Source organism: Blennius ocellaris (assembly GCF_963422515.1).
Source record: "Blennius ocellaris genome assembly, chromosome: 2".
Lineage (NCBI taxonomy): Eukaryota > Metazoa > Chordata > Actinopteri > Blenniiformes > Blenniidae > Blennius > Blennius ocellaris.
The window spans coordinates 6,242,066-6,255,021 of NC_137651.1; the positions used below are offsets into that span (position 1 = coordinate 6,242,066).

At 40.5% G+C, this 12,956-nt stretch overlaps 1 protein-coding gene across 1 annotated transcript in view; it reads left to right on the top strand.

Annotated features, from left to right (window-relative positions):
* Positions 1 to 12,679, top strand: part of LOC308136566 (leucine-rich repeat and fibronectin type III domain-containing protein 1-like protein) — a gene marked incomplete at both ends in the record, with an annotated part of 74,049 nt that extends 61,370 nt beyond the window's left edge. The window contains 2 exons of the mRNA XM_080504933.1: positions 5,864 to 6,513; positions 12,627 to 12,679. Of these exons, the coding sequence (XP_080361059.1) occupies positions 5,864 to 6,513; positions 12,627 to 12,679 (703 nt within the window). The remainder of the gene's footprint in view (positions 1 to 5,863; positions 6,514 to 12,626) is intronic.
* Between the last annotated feature and the right edge of the window lie 277 nt (positions 12,680 to 12,956).

Genomic DNA, 12,956 nt, shown 5'->3' on the forward strand with positions numbered 1-12,956 from the left:
TGAAGTTTCTGCATTCATTTTTTTATATTTTTATATTAAACAGAGTAGAGTGTGAAATAAACCTTAAGATGTTGAAGACCAGCATTAAGGTGACAAAAAAGTATGTGCGCTTTCAGCACATTTTCAATTTGGATACTTTTTTTCCGAGCAAAGCTAATCCGAGTCGTTAAAATGAGGTGTTTTGCATTGAATTTAACTACTCCATCCCAGCCACTGACCTTTTAGACCTCATCTCAACAATGTCAATGATCTCAGTTGAAGTAGTTTCCAGAATAATTCCAATTTTGTTCAAAAAAACCCATATAAGTTCATTAATCCAAAATTATTTCACAGTTCTTGTGGATATCGCAAACCCTTCTCATTGTAGTTTTCATGGATTTGAAAATGTGAAATAATTAATGTGCTCTCAGCATCATAGTCTGCTCTGCATGTAGAGCAGACTTTCATGAGCTCATTTTTTCTTGTATTGCTGCATTGTAGAGACACCCTGTGTTTATTTGATCATTCTCACGTGCTTGTCTTTGATGCAAAACATTTCCACGCATCCAAAATCCATAGTTCATGGAGCAAATGTTGGTGGAATCTTGAGGTGTTGTTCAATGTGCAGGTAAACCTCAGGCAAATTATACACCACATGTAAATTATGTGATAATCAAATTACTAATTCAATGTGAGTCTAAATTTGAATTGTTGTAATCAGAGACATAGAGGTTAAAGTTTAAATCCGGCTGTTTTATAATGAGAGATATCAAGAAATATTCAGATTCCATCAGGCATGGCCTGGTTGACTGAAGGAAAAGGAATACTTTGCATGAAAACAGATGTTTGTTTTTTTTTGTTTTGGTTTTTTTTAATGACCGGCTCTCAATTGGAAGGTTGCAGGTTCGATCTGCTCCTGTCTGCATGTTGAACTGTCCTTGAGCAAGACACTGAACCCAAAACTGCTCCCAATGAATTGATTAAGTACCTTGCATGGCAGACGCCTTGGTGTGTGTGTGTGTGTGTGTGTGTGTGAAAGGCTGAATGTGTATAATAGCGTAAAGCTCTTTGTGAATTGCTCAAGGGTAGAAAAGTGCTATATAAGTGAAATCCAATCACCATTTACCATTTTACTCTAGTGTGGAGATGGGAAGAAAAGAACAAAATGGCGTTTTAACTTGGATTTGGCTGCGCCCAACTCAGTTTTGCTGACTAATCAATCACAAGTTGTTGTACACCCTTTGATAAAAAAAAGTTAGGCCCAATAGATGATGTGTCTAGAACAAGCTCCAACAAGTCCCAAACCAGAGCTATGAGTAAATGTCATATTTAGGATAAGGGTGAGTTGTCAGTGGCCGAAGATGTACAGACGTCAGGCGGAATAATGGAACAGACTCCATCTCGTCAGGTCAGGACTTCAGATGCATGATGAGCAGAAGAGATGACGCTGCACGTTCTATGTTTAGTCTGTACTGATTCTATTTACACTTCGGCTATGACATCATTTCTATGTGGGATTCTTTTTTTCTTAGAAAAATTTTAAGAAATTTAAACCAGTTAGTGAATAAATCCCATCTCTCCATTAGTCGATTCGTCCATCCTTTATTTTGCTACGTCTATTCTCAGCTCAAAGTGGGGTGAGAGGTCCTGTTATACAATTAAAAGACCATTTCATGGATTATGCATGTTTTTAAAACCATGGAGGAAACCGCCGTAGCCTCAGGAAACCCATACATGCACTGGGATAACATGAAAACGTACACAAGAGTGCTAAACAAAACAACACTGTGCAGCTCCGCATGGACCTACCCTAGGATTCTACTTCCACTGTAGCCTAAACTCCGCAGTTTCCTTAACACAGGGGGGTGTGACTGTGATAATTTGTTTAATGAGCCACATAATTGTAATGTGGAATAAAACTAATCAAATCAACACGACAAAGAGCTCACTGAAACAAAACCAATTGACAACAAAGTGGAAAATGTCAACAATTGATTTCCACTGTTGGCGTTAAACACTTGAGCTTCTCCATGAGGCTCCTGTTTCTGTCAGTCATTCGAAGAGTAACACCTGCTTCAATTCTGTTAAACTATTCTGTTCAAATGCCTTCACACTCTCCTCTTGTGGACATACGGTTGTATCTCTACAGCTTCTCACACGAAGAGTTTGACTAATTCCTAACTTCAGCCTTCAGATTCACTTCAAATGACTTTGCCATCTTAAACTTTTTGAGTTGTCATTGTGGGGTGTCTTGAAGTTATACATAGTTGCCACCCGGTGATGAAGTCAGAAGTAGTGAAACCATCCCCGTCCCCCCCCGTCTCCATGACGATTTAATTAGAATCAGTCACGACTTTTACATAATGCATTTTTGAGTCAGACTCTTGAGGGCACTTTCACACACCTCACTTTGTGTCGTGACAAACATGACACATATTATCATAGCAGCAAAGTGTGGTGTAAGTTTAACCACTCAGTTACTCATTAAAATAGAACACAGCGTGCCAGACTGCACATTGCGGATTTAAGGATATTTGCTTGAGGATTTAAAAAAATGTACATTACCATATCTGGCCCTGCCTCTTTCCAAGTAGCTTTCCTCTTATGAACCCTGACAGTTTTCTGTGTGTGTGTGTGTGGTGCGTGTGTGTGTGCGTGTGCGGGGGGGGGGGGGGGGGGGGGGTCCATTCCATACATAGCATATTAGGGATGGGGCCGTTCCAATCCGGTATCGGGTTCTAATATCAACGTACTTCATGGATCTGAAATTTCCGATCCAATCTGCGGAGATTTCCGATCCATGAAGACTCGTCTGTGTTTTACTGTTGCTGAAATGACTCCACATGAGTTTCCCTGCTGGCTGCTCTGCTCGCAGGCTGCAAAATGTGGAATGGATTTCCTGAGCGGAGCCGAGTTTCAATGAGAAGCGGAGTAATGAGTCAGGAAATCCATTCCACATTTTCCAGCCAGCAAGCAGGCTCGCATGGTGGCACTGTGCTACCCAACTTTTCATGGCAACATGTCCACTGTTTGGACGTATTTTACGATCAAAACACCACAAAGCAACACAGCAACATGGATGTTTGCAAGGCTGCTGCCGCTCTGTCGCCAGACGTCACTGTTTTAAAATGCCAGCTCGCCAAGGAGAACGGCACTGACCGCGGCGTCAAAACAATGAAAAGAGAATACATGCAAACATTCCTACATTTCATACTTTACTGTAGAGAGGAGTTTATTACAGCCTCATATAAAGTCAACAATAATGATAATAATATTAAACCAAACAGCTCTGGTATCTGAATAATATCGGTATCTGCAGATATCCAAATTCAGGTATCAGGGTCAGATCTGAAGTGAAAAAATGTGGATCGGTACATCTCTGCAGTACATACATAAATGCGCCACTCGTTCCCTTTATTTTCATCTTTAGATTTTTGCAAATATCAGAAGAGAAACAAACATCCATTGTATCATTATGTTAAAACACCGCAGGAGAATTTCTAGCAAGTACATTTTGAAGTTTATTATTTTGAACACAGGTGCCGTTTCCTATTATAGGCTATTTTCTTTAGTACCTCTTTAAGAATTTCCTGTGGGAACCCCAGCACAGCTTTGCTCACGAGTCATGCTGTTACCCTTCGGCAAGACATCAGGGCAGTCAAAGTTTCTTGGTTCAATTCCTATTAGGAGCGCAGTCCAGGGATCCTTTCAACATTGCTAAACAACAACACAAGGTCAGACATGCAAAGAGAGAAACACACACACACACACACACTCTGCCAAGTTGTGCTTGCTGGTGGAGGTTCAATGCCATCGATGAGCTTGGCACTGAGACTCGGCCAGCCAATACTCGGCTGCCCACTGGCTTTCACAAACACAAACACAAACACAAGCGTGCACACCCACCTCCCATCAGGGCTATTTCACTCTGACTATACTGAAAAGCTTGGCTGTCTCCGTGCAGAGGTCGGAATGCATTAATGAAAAGAAGCTGAGCAGACTGCACCTTGGAGACGAACCAAATGACATAGAAGGAAAACATAACTTTAACAATACATAGCATTAATATGTGGGTGTTTGGCAGTACCAGATATTATGTGAATGATCCCAAGAGAAGGTATTTGGTAAAAATAGGCAGCTCGTGAAGCAAAGGTGAGGCATGGCTCCCATTGATCAGGAAGACTAGTTTTCTCTTTTCACTGATGAAAATACAGTATAAAAGAAACAAATGTACAGAGTTTAGTTTTTGAAATTCTGATGAGAAACTTCACAAGAAGAAAGTGTTAGGAAGGTGTTTAATCTGAGAGTCGTGGTTGCCAGCAGCTGAGGGTTGAATCTGTTTGTCAGATTCACAGACGTGTGAATCCCACCTCTGTGGGGAAATAAGGCCAGTGAGATGCTTGGGAATGTATAAAGATAGTGTATGTGTCATTGTTGGAGTTTCCACATTGTAACGCTCAGCACAATGTAAGGGGGAAAAAAAGTGCTCTGTATTGCACAGATTGCTGTCGTGATGAAGTGACAAAAAAAGCTTGACAGCCAAGGTGAATGTCGGAATGAATGTGTGCAGTTTGTTTGTATTTTTCATTTCCCTGCACGACAGCTTTCACCGAATGAGACCAGCCTTATTGTGTATTGTCATAGTCAGGATTGTTTCAAGACTGTGGCAAGATTGTATAGAATTATTGGCATAAAGGTAATAATTAATTTTCCTGTCTTGATGTATTTTACTAATACACATTATTGCAAATATCATGGGGTGAGCATGGAAACTGAAGTAAGACGGTTAGTTTGTCACGCTCTGGCATAAGAAGCACCATGACCGAGTTTCTTTTTTTTTCCTTTTAAATGGATGAGCATAATGTGACTTGAAATTTAAACATCATTGGAGCGTCCACTCCTGTGAGACAAAAGTGTAAATACACTGTATTGCTATATAAGGAAAACACAATACAAATCTTAAAAAATATGTATTACTTTATTAATTACATTAATTAAATGTATGTATTTATTTATCTATCTATCTCCATCAACAATGATGCTTCTCGGTCTTATCTTATTTCCTTAATAAAAACATACTTCATTGTTTGTGTCTGACCCACTTCTCTCGTTGACAGTAGCGTGCAGTTGTAGTTCAGTGGGGGCCATGGATCAATCAATCAAGCTCATTTCAATGATGATGCCAAGGCTAGCGTTAGAAACTGAGGGCGTTCTGTCAATAACACATCAAATTTGATTGGCTGATGATACTGTCACTCAACGTTTTAAGTCAATAGCAGCGTCCAGCTTCAATCAGAGGTTAGTAACGCTTTCCTCTGCTAGCCCCGGCAGACGAAAGCAGCTGTGATGCATTTAGAGGACATAAGAGATTTGAGCTCCACAGAATATAACCAGTCATCTTCTGGATAAACATTGCTAAAGTCACTAATTGATTTCAGACACAGATTTCAGAATCACTTTTTAATTATTAAAAAGAAAAAGAATCTTTGACTGCTCGCCTTGCTGCCCCTGACTGCACACCACTGCTCATTGATGTGGATGCATGATCAACATATTTGTTACAAGGGAAGATTTACTTTGAAAATACTGTGAAAGATTTAGTGTAATAGCAACTAATTGAAGAAAAACTAGATTTCTTTTTCTGTAGTCACCTAATGGCCCATGTAACTCTGCATTGTAAGCCTGAAACAGAATTGAATGCTCAGCTGACCAATTAAATACTAGAACTTGTATGAGGTGCGATAGACCACAGACGGTTAGTGACGAAGGACTCAATCGTCACTATAAAAGATTTTTATGGGAGTTATTTAGAAAAAAAGTTACATCTGATATTGTTTGGATGACATGAACTGATGTGGTCTTCTCTTTTGTCTCGTCCATATAGGATGATTCCATCCAGCAGCAATGACTTCTTGGTCCGAGATCTTGCCCCCGGACGCAACTATGACCTGTGTGTCTTGGCTGTGCTTGACGATGTCGTCACATCACTGACTGCTACCCGTCCTTTGGGCTGTCTGTCATTCACAACCGAAACGGCATTCAGCCATTGTGAAGAACTGCGCAGCCACTTCCTGGGTGGCACAATGATCATCATCATTGGAGGGATTATTGTTGCTTCGGTGCTGGTGTTCATTATCATCTTAATGATACGATACAAGGTTTACAGCCACCATGGAGCGGGCCATGGGAAAGGCGCCATTGCGGCAACCGCGCCAAGACCACAGAGCAATGGACAAGGAGGAAGCAATCAAGTCCAAGTCCTCCCTCGCTCTGCCTCAAAGATGACTGACAGTCAGGATGACCAGGCCCAAGCAGCGTCAAGGGTCATGTCGCCTAGCAACACTCTGAGAGACACTGTGGCGTTGGTCGAGGAGGAGAACAGTGGACGGAGCTCCATGACAAGGACTGACTCCTCAGCCAATGAGGAGCTGCTCTCACCCACCAAGGCCCGCTTCGCCTCCAGAGTCGCCATTGAGATGAAAATCAGACCACCATCTGTCGCCAAAGAGTCCACCTCTCCCAAGGAATTGGCAGGTAGTAGAGACACAAGGAGGAGCGATAGACATAAAGGATGTGCGCACCAGAGCAAGGAGGAAGCATTTCAGAGAGGTGAAAAGAGGAACTGAGAAGTTGACAGGCAAAAGAGTGCAGGGAGACATGAAGAGAAGGGACACAAAGAAAGACAAGTCAAGCTGAAAGAGATGGGGGACAGGAGGTAGACAATGTGCAAGTGAGTGTGTGAAACTGAGCGAGATAATAGCCAAGAAGAGAACAGTGAGAAACTGAGTGAGCGTGAATGAGACAATGAATAAATGAGACACAATCCTTGCATGGGAAAGATGACGGGAGAGACAGAAGGGGAGAGCTAGAACTGCATTTGTGTGGCAAGGTAGATTTATTCCCACACTTTTTCAAGACATTTAAAAAAGGTTCTGAAAAAAAAATTCTAAATTAACTAAACAGTACAGCCAAAGACTTCTTTTTTTTTTTTTTTTTTTGCCAATTACCAGGCTTCACTTCTGAACAAAGACATATTAGACCAAGTTAACTCAAAGAACTTATTGAGGTTTTTAAAGAAAATTGTCTTTCGAAAGTTTAGACAAAGAAAACACTTAAATTGCTCAAATGAGTTGTATTTTGACACCATGCCATCAACGAGACATTTTTAGGGTCTGTTCCAAAGTAGAATATGATTTGCAGTCACGTTTTGTTTGGGTTGACTTAGAGAATCCTTTTGAAATAGAGGTGAGATCAACCATCACAAAACAGCAAATATTATTCACCTCATTGTCAATCATGCATCCTCCACCCATAAACTATTTGCTTTGAAACTAGCAACCCTGGGCCCCATTAAGAATGACATATTCGAAGAAGCGAACAGTGAAAAAGGGTGTTACTTCTGTATGAAATAAATTGACTAAATGCCTAAAAGATCTGCATTTCTGATTAAATGGCGACATTTGAATCAAAACTTGATTCCAAATGCTCAACCCTTAAGCATGTATGTTTTCAGAAACTTACAGTATGGTATCCATATTGGTGTAAATAATAAATGAGCTCACTTTTAATTTCTCCTTTGTCATTTTTACACTTTGCAAGGTTATCCCACGAGCCAGATTGTACTTCTGGTGGGGCAGGTTCTAGCTCACAGGCCACACCTTTAGAAGTATCTGAAGAGTAAAAAGGGGGAGAAAAAACAGTTTTAATGTTAATATTTAGATTCATGTTTATTTATTTATTTATATAATATGTATTTTGACACTGTTTCCCTACAGATACACACAGAATTAATATACCACTGTACACAATGGATATACTTATTTTAAATCTTTACACTCGAGTGGATATATCGATGTTGATGATGCTGTATATACTCACAGTGTATACTGTATTTTGCCCTTGAGGGTGCTCTTTATGTAAATCCAAGCATCTTGTTTTGCAATATATTCACTCAAAGTGTACTTTAGCCTCCCCAATGTTAACGAAACCAAGTCCTAGCAGACGCATTACATAACGAGAGAACATATCACCCCACATCTATTATGAATGCATATACTGCAGGTGTGCATGCTGTGATATGACTAGAACATGATCGTGAAAAGGAGAATTCAACACACCCAGAAATAACTCCTCTTGGGTGCTAGGTTAACAGAATTAGCAGTAAGTAGCAGGAGCAGTCGCCAGAGGCCAGAGGTATTTGGGTCCATCTATGCATCACTATATGGAGGATCTGTGGTTATAAATGTAGAAGGAAAGAAGCAAAATGGGAGAAAAACATCAATAGAATGTGCACAAAAGAAAGCTGGATGACCTTGGACAATTCAGCCAAGAAGAGTGATGAAAACATGCCTCTCTAACACCAAGAAATTAGAAAACCAGAGTCGGTGCTGCTATTGAAAAGTCATTTCTGAAGACGTTATAGTTCCTGACGGTGGAATATTAACTGATTTTAGTGCAAGACTTGGGTTGTGACCAGGTTCAAATTAAACCTCATCTAAACTCACTAAGTACTGCTTGAGCTATAGGCTTTCAGTAATTTGTTGGTTTTCTCAGGTCTACTCATGGATCAAGCTCTGCCAGCATCAAAGACAGTATTTTAATAATTCCTACAGCAGTTGCTATTGACCTGATGGCAGACAGTCGCTCTTGTAAACGCCTGGCATAGTACTGAAAAGGAAAGAGATGTTTTATCTGATTAAAGTGGGATGATTTATTTAAGAAGATCATCTTGCATTTACACTGATGATCAAGTTCAGATTTATAATGTGTGACAGCATAAAGTTGCACAATTACTGTATATTGTTTTAAAATTATGCTGCATGCAATGGCTGATCGAAATGTGCCTTAATGTAACACGGTCTGGCAGCAGGATCAGAGTTCTTTTTTTTTTATGCAATCAAGCCTCCTTTCCATGATGTAGATCTTAGAAGTGATTTTAACTTGCATGTAAAGCTTGAGTGAAATGCTCTAGCATGCTGCTATAATATGGATTGGCAAAAATGTTTTGTTTGGTTTTTTTCTTTTCCTGTAATAAGCCTACTATTGTCCACTTCCTCTTTAACACTAATCCACTCCAGACATGGAGGTTTTATTGGAATAGGTACACTGTTTGACACAAGTGGTTTAAACAGCTGAGTTGAAATATGTTATCTGTGGTTAATGTGTCATTCAATTGGCCCCTGTGAATGGGTTGAAATGAGTTGTCATTGAGCCACACACTGATAGCAGAAAAGCTCTGTGCAGAGAGCAGCAGCTTTGCCAGCAGGTTTACGATAAGTTTTAACCTTCATGAACCTTTGCAGACTCTTCAATAAGCCTGTTATTTTCAGCACAATCAAATACGCTTGGCATTGCTCTCAGCTCAAAATCTAATTGTGGTATGAAATGAGCTGTGCGAGCAGTTTTTAATTGTCCCTGGATTGTGCTCAACTTAAATGTCATGTAAGACTCAGACTTAGGTTTTGCACAGTATCGGATACTTTGCAATACAATTACACAGGTTAACTGGCATTGGGCAATTGTCATTGGTACTGACTGGTGAAAGGGTCCAAGGCGGCGAGATGGCGCCTAATCCAAAATGCATGCAGTAATGTGACTAAAGTTGCAGTCATTACGGCCATGTTTGCGTTAACATAGTTGAGTTCTCTTCTAATGAAAGGAAAACTAAAGTGTGGGTGGTGTTAAAGCAGCCTCTTCTAAAGCCTTCAAGTTTGAGCTGAGCAGGCTTCTAGAGTTCGAAGCAGGTCTCTTTTATAAATGAGACGATGTGTCTCATTGGGAATACCTGTATGATAAAAGATTGGAAAAAAGAGAAACCAAACAAAGGACATATCTAAAATCCTGACAAATGATAAACATTTTACAAAATCCATCCATTTTTTATAGGTGAACCTCTTGAAACCTGAATAAAGCCATACAGAGTGGCTCACCTGGACACGGTCTCCCGTAGTTTAAAACATAACAACTATTGTCAAAGTTTCCACAAATATTTCAGCAAGTATGCTGAGTGGTGGATGGGCAAATTGGATGAACAAAAGAAAATAGTTTGGGAATGCTCATTAAATCTGCGACAAGATGGGATTTGGAGAACTAATATGAAACTTGCTTGAACTGCTTGAAATGTATGTTGCTGGATTACAACGGTGCCACCATATGCACCAACTCAGGCATTTCCCCCTATAGACCTAATTAACACTTCCAACCTCACATCAACCAGTCAAAAAGTTGCCACTGCCCTTTTGTGTTCTTTGTTTCTTTGCTTTGATTCCAAGATCGTTGGCACTTTGAGGGCAACCCACAATGAGGGCTAATACTCCTGTGTTTGTACAAAGGCGGTTGGGGTTTCTGAGGGTGTAACTGTGTCTGTGATCTGTTTCACTGGTTGCTGCATTGCAGAGAAAGGCAACATTGATCTGATCAGAGAGAGCGCCGCAGTGACTCAGAGAGCCTGAAGAACAGAGCAACTGACAGCTACACAGAGAGACCCCATTAAAGGCCCGGGGTTGTCAAAAAATGTGCCCCAACATAATAAAAAAAATAGGTACATTGTGGGTGATGGTTTTTCCCTTTGTTGGTTTGCCGTACGCAGACTATTTTGTGCACATTCATAGAGGTGAATTGGATGAATCATTTTGGATGTGGGTTTGTGTGTTGGATAATATTTTTAAACAGGCTTCTTTTTATTACACAATCACACACAAAGACACACCAGTAATAAACACAATGCCCCAAAATTTAACCTATGTTAATGCAATTGCAATCACAAATTGTCTGCTGGGAATCGGGCATTATATGTTAATGCATCACTACAATGCCACCAGATTGGTAGTTTTGAATTAGTATCCAGTTATAAATCAAAAATATGCTAAAATAGAACGTACCTTTTGCAAAATCTGTCTGCTGCAATCTGCCTGTTAGTAGTTTTTATAAGCTCTCTTGTTGATGCTTGGCCTTGTTGTCATTAGGATAGAAATCGTTTTTTTTTTGTTTTTGTTTTTGTTTTTGAGAACAGGTGTTCTGTATCCTGTGTGCAATTGAAAATGCATTAGGAACTGCTGATTAATTCAATCAAATGAAAATAACAAACGTGAACCACCATTTGACTTTCAACTAAGTGATGTAACTTAAGCTGAACCTAATGAGTGAATCAGTCATTGTGCTGAGGTACAATTAAAGCTAAAGCAGAAGGATTTTTCAAGGAACTAGTTTTTATCTCGAATCTACTGAAGTAACTTTGCAACTCCATGATGGCTTTCTCAACAGCTGTAACACTTGCTAACGTGTCAAATCCTTCTTTCTTTGTATTTCCAATTATCACTTTTGCTAAAATACATATTAAGGTGAGTTTTCCCACAATCCAAGACCAAGCAATTTTTGGAATGTGAAAGCATTCATTTAAATTGAGTTTTCATTTCGAATAAAATAATGAAATTAATTATCATCCTACAGACTGGGAAATACTGTCTAGGTAGGTTGCTATACCCAATTAGCCAACAATTATACATAGAGCAGACAACATTTTGGCATCCATGGTGTCACCTTGGAGCCGGAGCTACATTTCATGACGCGGAGATTCTGTGTGTGGATTCAGCGTCGCCCTGAATACTGAGTGGGGAATTTTCTGTCAGGATTAGCAGTAATTATATGCCTGAGTCAAACATATTATGATTATGTCAAGCAAAGTGCATTTAGTTCAATAACTATCACGCAAACATTAAATTTGAGCACCTGCATGCGTGCCTCTGTGTTTAATAGTGATTTTGTGTTTGCGGACCATATTATGTTACGTTGCAGGGGCCAAACTCTGTGCACTGTCACATTGCGGTGACCAAAAAAAACATGTCCCCGCGAGGTAAAACGTTTATTTTGTGAGGCATTTAGGTTAATTTTAGGGCACGCCCCCAGGTCACGCATATGCGAGTCTCGAAAATGACCTCACACATGAGTAACACAAGTGTGAGGGTCGGCGACCAAATCACCGCCATTCTGTCCGTGCACTTTGAGAGTTGTTATGTACGTGGTTTAGCCTTGGGCCGATAGTACCAATGTTCCCACAATGTTAGGGAGGGATCGGAAAATAGTGGAGGGTAACACAGGGACAAGTGTGTGTCTGTGTGAAGTGCAACTGCGTGTTCTCCCTATGGCCAATCCATGACCCTGTCGCCTGTCTGTCCTCCATGTATTTTAATCTATCATCATTCCTTTCAGTGTCATCCCGTATGCCCAGTCTCATTCTTCACTGCTGCCTGTCTCCCTGAATCGGCTTCTCAGCCCCCCCCCCCCCCCCCCCCCGTGTCTCTCTCTCTCTCTCTCTCTCTCTCTCTCTCTCTCTCTCTCTCTCTCTCTCTCTCTCTCTCTCTCAGCTTTTTGTCTTCCTCCTCCTTTTACCCATTTTCTGGCTGTCAAGACGTTTTTGCTTCCTCGTTTTCCCCATTATATATATATATAGATATATATTTTTTTTTTTTTTTTTTTTTTTACTGTGCTGTTTAGCTTCATTTTTGTCAGTGTTTTTCTCTGTTTCTCATCATTTCTCTCAATGTCTCTTTCTGCCATTCTGTTTCCTTCCACTTCTCTCTCTCTCTCTCTCTCTCTCTCTCTCTCTCTCTCTTTCTCTCTCTATCTCTCTGATTCTCGGATGCCTCCAGCAGCAGACGACAGGCGGCCTCGTAGTGTCGAATGGAGAAACTTTAAGATCTGAAGGTCTCTAGGCCTCATAAAGAGATCCAGCCAATACTACACAGAGTAATGACTGACACTTTAAAACTTCAGCACCCCCTGATCCTTTTTCTCTATATTCCTACAATTGCTTCCCTTCTCTCGCCCCACTCCTCCTAACCTACCCTTGCCTGCCCTGGCCCGACTCCTTTGCAGAATCTTGCCCTCTGACCCTCATCTTTCTGCTGGTTTGATCTCATCCAACCACAGAAATAAGGACAGTTGATGTTAATTTGGTTTGTTTTTGCTTTAAAGCTAGA